Here is an 8,212-nt window from a genome sequence, read left to right on the forward strand (position 1 = left end):
ATCTTACTGATGTACCAAAGAAGGCTACCACAACTTACTGCTCTGTGCAAATGCGACGGGATTTAAGAAAGCTAAGCAATTTTCTGTAGAAAATATAGCTTATACATATAACGTGAAACAGTTTGTTTAGGAAAAAGAAGAGGTATCTAGATTTCAGCTCTAGAGTAAAGAAAGAACTAATAGAACATTAAGAAGAAAGCAGCGAAAAAAAAAGACTCCATCAAAAGAACTTTAAGATTAGGTTTGTATATTAACTGTACTTGAATATACAGCTCTAATCAATGCACTTCCTTTGTCTTTATATTTTATTAGGAAATAACTTCAAGATACAAAACACAGGGCATTTATTTTGATCAATATTCCAATCAGTACTACTTCATCATAGAAGGTATATAAAATTTAACATACGGCGTCTCAACAGCTATCAAACTCGACCAAGAAGTTCTTTTACATGTACTTTAAAAGAAAATTAGTAAGGTGTTTTGTAATATTTGGAGCCTTTTGCAATTTTTTTTTCTTTTTAAAGAAAAGGTATGTATATTTAATTGACAATATAATGGAAATTCTGGAACATGTATAAAATTAATCTTCCAAGAAATACAAAACAAACTTATTCAAACAAGTCCATGAACACTGTTTATCAAACTGTTTTATATTTTACTGTTTTAAAATATCTTTTTTGCCTTTTACATTCTAGACTTTGTCCTAACCTTTATATATATATATATATACATTATTCCCCCCAATACATGTCATATTATTGAGTGATAGCTTGAAATCTTCAGTGAACCTCTAGCAAATTTAACTCACATTTCTTTTTTCTTCTTTTGCTATTCTCTTTTCATCTGTTTCATGCTACTTTCCATTTTAATAAATAAGAAATCTCTACAAAAAAAACACTTTTAAAGCTTATCATAATAGAGAAAATAAACATTATATAATAAGTAGCTAAAAAGAATAAGATAACGAAAGAAGTTTCCAAGAGACCTCTAATGTAAGAAAAACGAATAAAGATAAAATCCCTCTGTCAGTTCATGGAATCACAGCCAAATCGTTCTGTCTACTAGGATCACGAGCTCATTTCTATTTTAGGATATTTATTTTACTTTTAATCACATAATACTAGTCACATTTAACCCGTCATTGTAGTGTAACAAGTGGCACAATACAAATCTGAGTATAATGTGGAGAGCTTTGCTCATCTTTAGCGACTGTATAAAAAATAAATTTTAAATACATCTTCTGTAACAGCTTTTAAAAGAAATATATATTTATATATAATAATAATAATAATAGTAATAAAAATACCGAATATTATTAAAGATCAATAAAAATGCAAAAAAAGGTATTCATTGGAAAATATGGACTTGTTGTACTTGGGGTTATGACATCGAATATCACTGTTAATATTGAGGGATATTGAGAATATATTGAGCACTATTACATTGTAATGGGTTACTTGAGAATACCAATAATGATACCCCTCGTGTCTTTCCTTGTCTGGGTGATGCCTGCCCAACAGAAGACCATATGTGTGTACACCCATGGAAGAAAGTATTAGTCGTGTGACAATGATGTCTATAATCAAATTATCCACATTGTGATATTTTTACTACTTGTGCTCCAAAGTGCCATTATTCCGATAGATCTTGAAAAAAAATAATATACCACACATTTATTCATGTGTTTGAGCTTCATCCCCGCCTCACACAAAATATGTGCGTGCGTGCGGCTATTATTTTTATCAAAGTTCTGCTTATAGTTCCAGAAAACCCAAGTTTTTTTTGTATAACAAGAATAATAATGCTCTGACCAACGAATGATCCCACGTTCTCAACTTTTATCTTGGGGTAAGAGATATGTCATGTATCTATCTTATTGGAGAAACGGCAGTGTTTGATTTACTAAGTGTGAAAACGGACTACGTTTCTTTTCTTTTTGTAAATCTTGACATGTATCTGTTTACACCCAAACATGCCAACCTAAAATAATAAACATTATATGTATTCCAAATATAATGGACATGCCAAAAAGAAAGAAAGATAATAGGTAGTAAATGGTATTAAAAGAAAAACACATTTTCGAATCGTTTGGTGACACTAAAAGTATGATAGTCTTGGATGAAGAAGCAGTGAGGGAGAATCATAAAGAAAATAATGAGAATGGTATGTACGAAAGATGCATGCAAATGCAAATGCATTCTTGTTGGAGTTGATTAGTGTAAGATATTAGGCCTTTGAAGTTGGCAGATGGACGACCTTGAAATCGTCTGGTTTGATAAACACGCCTCGTTGTGCATCGGTTTGGAAATAGCGTTTTCCATCAACAGCTCCATCACTATTACCAACTATTAAAAAAAAATCAACGACTCACAATTAGTACAAAATTGCTTCAGATCATTGCTGTGAACTTACCTCTACTTTCTAATTCGACACCGACCCATGTGCCTTTTCCAAACTCAACATTTCCAATATACTTGATAGTACCAAGTGTAGGAAGTGGACGCCGAAGAAGCTCAATCTTTGTACCAATAACAATTGTTGCACTCTCATCCTCATCACTATTATCACTCGTAGTACTTCCTCCAAGCCCCCAACGTGAGCGACGTGGAGATTGTGCACGTTTTTGAGCAGAAATCTGCTTTCGAGGAGTAAGTTTTGTACGCAGAGGAGTCGCAGGAAGTTCAAATTTAAGTTTTCGTGGCCGAGGTGTCTCACCCTTCACAGCCACTACTGAAGCGACGCTATCAATTGGTAGCAGAACATCGGTGAGAGAAGAAGAGGATCCTTGAGAGACAGGTGGATGGAAACGACGCCGAGGAGCTGGCTTTTCATCTGTCCCTACACTCACAACAGAAGATGCAGAAGATGTAGAAACTGCAGAAGCTGATGTGATCCCCAGTTGAATAGGCACAGCATCACTAGAATGTGAGCGTGCACGTGGAACAGGCCGTATCGCAGAGGCAGAAGCGTCCTCTGCTGGTGCGGGGGTTTTTGTAGGAACACTGTACCTATGTGTCATCAATCCACTAAAAGACAAACGACGACCGGATGATCGGCTGTCAATTGTACCGCCACTGCCGCCATTGCCGCCGCCACTTGCTGTGGCACAAACCGTCTTGAGCTTCTCGTCAGACTCCGCAGTACGTGACCTGAACGCTGCTTTGGCCTTGGGGTGAAAACCAAAGATGGCCGAAAAGTCGGATTCCACCGGCTTCGTCAATGTACGCACCGGAATACCGATGTCTGTATAGCATAATATGATTAGTCACATTTGCTATATCAAGCCAAATAATCATATTGTTATACCATCAGATAGTTGACGAAGAACATCTTTATCAAGAGAATTGAATCCATCGATAGCCTTGATAGCAGCAGAGCGACGACGTATGTAGCTAGCACAGCTTTGGCGAGCATCCAAAAGCACACTGTCAACTGCCACATTCTTGACCATCTCTTGGCGGCCTACTAGGTCGCGAACAATTCCCTGATAAAGAACTGTCGCATTGTTATCCTCGATACCTTCTTCCAATACATGCTTAAGTACAAATCCCAGAAAGTCTACTGAAAATCCTGCGCCAATACCATCGACACACGACAGAAGAATGGGGTATTCGACACAATAAAAGTCAAAATTAGATGAGACCATTTGAACAGTATGGTCAAGAAACACATGGAGAATATCCAGTGTAGGGGCAGACCAGGTGGTGGAGAGGTCCGAGCTACGGATGTGGGACAAGCAGAGATGAAGAGAGTGTAGTACATGAATCGCATTGTGTCGAGTGATATTTGCAAATGTTTGCTGCACAATGTCATCTATGAGTGTCGCATTCTGCGTGGTTGGCTTTGGACCATCGGGTGTAGTTGGAAGGGTAGACTGGATGAGTATTGCAAAAGGCTTTTGAGACCAGAGGGAGAGACTATGGACAGGATCTGAATAAAATGTAATCAATTTACGACGCATTTCAGACACTACTAAGCCTGCGTGCTGACTTGAAAACGACAACATTGATGGTAGTAGTACTGCACAGTCAGAGCAAGAACATTTGAAATCATGACAAATGTTCCCGAGTTCACATAGTACAGCCACGCAAATAGTGTCGCTGTGACCAAGATAATCTGCCGCTCTGTACACCTTTTGAAGAATACGTAAAGAATGTTTTTTGATCGTTAATCTTTGTTGGACTGCATTGGATGACTGAGTATTTGCAGGCATAGGTGGTATAAGAAGTGTGTCTGTGTAAAGGTAATGGAGGATGAGGTCAAGTATTGCAGCCGAGAAGAGATCGGCTGGGAGGTGAATTGTTGCATTAGCAGCTTCTTTGAACTCGGTGCAGAACATTGTACGGAAGTAGGGTGATTGGGCTGCCAGCATAAAACGATGAGCTGGAAATGTTATCGTTACTGGTGGAGAGGTTTGGACTGGTTGGTGATCTGTGGTCTTTGAAAAACTGGTAAGGATGCTTGGTACGCCTCCCGACTTGGACATAATTCTTAGACCAGCCGGAGATGGCTGAGAAGGTGTTTGGTTAGATTGAGGTTCTTTCTTGATCTCGACAGGGGCTTTGAAGATGTTTATCATGACATCGCTGTGGACTTGGTCAGCTCTCATACGAGTCAGGTCATTTATCCATTGTTCATCGTCTGTTTTACCAGTTTCGCACTCTGGTAACAGCCGCATCGAGAGAGTTTCCTCGAGGTCTGTGATCTGTTTGCGGATCTCATCGGAGCTACGGCTGTCGTGGATCGAGAGCGAGTCGAGGCTGCTGCCGTTGATGCTACTGCTATTATTGTTGTTATTATTATTGCTATTGTTGTTATTGTTATTGCTATTGCTGTCGTTGCTGCTGCTGTTACTCGTATTGCTGGAATTACTGGGCTGTGTATTTAGGGGTTGAACAAATTCGGCAGTATACCAAAAGCGCAATAGATACATCATCAACTCCTGTGGAACTATTGTAGCCAGACTAGTCAAAGAAGTTGATTCTGCTTGTAGCTCAGGCATATAACGTATACGAAATTCATTTGGAACTCGAGTGACTAATAGAGCTGTGGTCGACAATGAATAGAGTGAATAAAGATTGAAAATGCCTCTTCAAGAATGCTACAGGATTTTACCTCTGTGAGCCCATATCTTCTGAGTTGGATAGACAAGAGACACGTCTGCAAGATATTCCTGGGACTGATTAAGAACTGTGTGAAGCGACTGCTTGAGTGTCTTTAGAGGTGTGTGGAACATGAGAAGATGGAGAAGAAAAGGAACAGGAAAGGCCTGGTGCTTTATAGTAAAGGATTCGTCCGCCTTAGTAGTAGCACAAAGTGGCGTATAAAGCGAGTGGGGGAGGAAGAAAAGAAGGACGGGAAAAAAGATGTTTTAAGACACGCCCACTTAATTCGGTAATGTGATATGCTCAGATGAGGCAAGAAATCTCTCTTCCATCACCCGACAGAAAGTCAAATTCTGACGTCGCAGGCTCACAAACTGATTCCTCATTTACTAAATTACAGTCCAATCACAGTACACTTCTTCAGCAGTCCCTGCAGTCACAGCCCACCACAACAACCTTGGTTGTAGTCCCTGAACTAGGTAGTCTTTCATTTGTGCAATGTCGTTGCGATCCCTAAAGTCAACTCGCGATATCATCGCCAATCTTACCACTGGTGTAGGTGCCCAGAAGTTGGCCTTCAACGTCTCAAAGGTCTCCCTTACCATCCCAATCAAGGGCAAGCATGAAGGCATGGGAGCCAAGTGAGTGCCTTTTTGACTATTCCAGTACCTTTTACTAAACATAATTACCCAGGCACTTTTTGCATGAGAGTCTTCCTCGTCTCCAATACAACAACCCTTCAGTTGTATTCGAAGTTGCTAAGAACGTAGACCCCAAGACTAAGCCTGAACTCACCATTCACTTTAGTAAGTAGTAAATAAACATGCAAGTTTAAATATGGATATATTAATTTTTCTTTTATGCTTTAGATGAACAAAGCCCAAAGATTTTGGCTATTCCCAGTCTTCATTCCGATGTGATTTGTGATATGCTCTTGCGTGCCACTCCATAATAAAACCAGCCCATAGGTGTACATATGTATATTTTTTCCTGTTATTATTATTATGATTATTATTATGATTATTACTGTTATTGTTGTGTGTGTGTGTGTCTTCTCTTGAAAGATCGACGAAAGATTAGGTGACCAAGATAGCCGAGATTACTTCTGCTATACCGATTACGAATACAAGAATACAACAATCTTGAACCAGACAGGACCATAGAGTACGATAATGTAGACCAGTGATGATGATAGTAGAGAAGGGATGAGGCAATTGTGCAGCCAAGCTTCCCAACATGGAACCTGAGTGAGCTTGACCCTATAAACAAATGAGGTTAAATTATACAATTATTTCCGAGTATCCAACTTGCAAAAAAAAACTTACTTCTTGAAAGAACATCTGAGCTGCTTGCATCATTAATTCCAGAGTGACAAAATACCAGAATAAAGGCTGTTTTAAACAGCATAGTTAATATTATCTGGTCAAGTCTCCTTTGTATCCTCACTTACAAATTGTACACCTGTAAATCCATTGCTGATCGACTCAGTTGGGTTCATCCACAATAGACTTGCAAACCGGTCTTTTCCAACTGTGTTCCACTCAGTATAGACTGCATAGATTCCCAGCCATAACATACTCGAAACATGGATCAAATTCCAATAAAGCCTTGAGGGATCACTAGTTACTTCCGTAGTCTGTTGCTGCTGCCCTTGCATGCCAGCCAACATCGCAGGATTGAATGGTAACTGCCCACCAAACATTTCATTCAACGCGTTCAGATTATCCATTTGTGGTTGTCTTTGTTGAGAAAATGAAGACGGAGGGAGCCCAAGCATAGCATCAAATTCTTCGAGACTACGTATTTGAGGGTCGTTGGTTGAGAGTGGTGGCGGTGCACCCAAAGATTCACAAGGATCCTCATCACTTGCTCGTCGTTGTTGTTGTACACGCTTAGCAGGATCGGCCGGCAGCACGGGTTGAGCACTGCCAAATAAAGCTGGTGAAGGAGACCGAGACCGAGGAAGCTCTTTTGAATATGATTCAGAAGGTGCCAGTGACGAAGCAGAGGTTGATGGTGAAGGTGTAGGAGATGACCGGTTGGCTGATGAGTAGGACAGAGGAGGGAGTGTTGATTTATTACGTGATGACGATGTGTATTCTCTTTGTTTACTTACGGAATGCAGTTCCGGTAATACGATTAAGTCGATCGCCTGCAGAGGCAAGAATTCTTTGCTGTCTCTTTTGACGGCGGCGTTCAAGTTTCTCTTGTTCAGTTAGTTCAGTCATGAAATAAAGTGAAAGAGCCAAATACAGTTTGTTGAAGGGTGTTCTTTGATGTAAAGTCACGTGCAAATGACAAACATTTGATTCATTCGAGCTCAATTAAATCTTGTTTTTTAGACAAGAAGTGGCGACAATGGTATTGAGTTTATAAGAACATACCGTTTATGGTGTTCATAGACTTATTGTATATATCGAGATTTTGGTAGCTCTTATAATTTATAAGGATATTTTTATTCTTTTATTGTCTGTTAAGAATGGAAATTTGTTGATTATTTCTTAATGGACAAGGTTCCACCAAGCTAAACCGCAGGTTTCCTGGTTGATGCGTAACTTGAAACCAGGCAGCTTAACATTGACAATCCAACAATTGGTTTCATAACGGGGTTCCCTGCAGAATAAATAAAGTTGTTCTTTAAGAGAACATTCTGGACTTATTTTTATAGGTCTTTTTTTTTCTTTGTGTGAGTGTAGATAGCGTTCTAGTAAGTACAACAGGCCCTAGTATCAATGAAAATAAGACATTATATTTCTAGACTTTAGTTCATAAAATAATAGTATTTATATTATTTATGCGCCCAAGTGGGTTAATGAAATTAAAAGCATAAACTTGATTAAATTCAAACCTCGAGGACATGTCAGACTTATTTTCGATCAAGTATCACATTTGTACATTTTAAGGCCTTTTGCTGCTAATTTAATAAACTGGTAATGGGTAGTAATTCAGGTTACTTGAGCTTATTATCACATTAGTTAGTTGATACAAATCTTAATAGATAGAGAAATAATTCGTATTGGAAATATATGGAAGAAATGTACTCAGATGATTTTTAGAGAAATGTTTCAAGTGAATAACCAGTATTGACCACCTAGCTTTCTATTT

General features: G+C 38.9%; 3 protein-coding genes across 3 annotated transcripts; 1 reads left to right on the plus strand and 2 right to left on the minus strand.

Annotated features, from left to right (window-relative positions):
- Positions 1–1,989: 1,989 nt before the first annotated feature.
- On the minus strand, positions 1,990–5,238 carry PHYBLDRAFT_185572 (hypothetical protein; the record flags this gene model as incomplete). The annotated part of the gene is made up of 5 exons (XM_018439095.1): positions 1,990–2,347; positions 2,415–3,245; positions 3,309–4,762; positions 4,916–5,048; positions 5,118–5,238. 5 exons carry the CDS (start codon positions 5,236–5,238, stop codon positions 2,229–2,231), a joined length of 2,658 nt encoding a protein of 885 aa, XP_018295656.1. The 3' UTR covers positions 1,990–2,228.
- A 176-nt stretch (positions 5,239–5,414) lies between these two features.
- Positions 5,415–6,059, plus strand: PHYBLDRAFT_141492 (hypothetical protein; the record flags this gene model as incomplete). The annotated part of the gene is made up of 4 exons (XM_018430600.1): positions 5,415–5,586; positions 5,667–5,748; positions 5,801–5,913; positions 5,977–6,059. 4 exons carry the CDS (start codon positions 5,415–5,417, stop codon positions 6,057–6,059), a joined length of 450 nt encoding a protein of 149 aa, XP_018295657.1.
- A 124-nt stretch (positions 6,060–6,183) lies between these two features.
- Positions 6,184–7,335, minus strand: PHYBLDRAFT_164519 (hypothetical protein; the record flags this gene model as incomplete). The annotated part of the gene is made up of 4 exons (XM_018435021.1): positions 6,184–6,366; positions 6,433–6,498; positions 6,558–7,150; positions 7,224–7,335. The coding sequence occupies 4 exons, from the start codon at positions 7,333–7,335 to the stop codon at positions 6,184–6,186; spliced, it is 954 nt and encodes a 317-aa protein (XP_018295658.1).
- Positions 7,336–8,212: the final 877 nt, after the last annotated feature.

Source organism: Phycomyces blakesleeanus (genome assembly GCF_001638985.1).
Source record: "Phycomyces blakesleeanus NRRL 1555(-) unplaced genomic scaffold PHYBLscaffold_4, whole genome shotgun sequence".
Taxonomy (NCBI): Eukaryota; Fungi; Mucoromycota; class Mucoromycetes; order Mucorales; family Phycomycetaceae; genus Phycomyces; species Phycomyces blakesleeanus.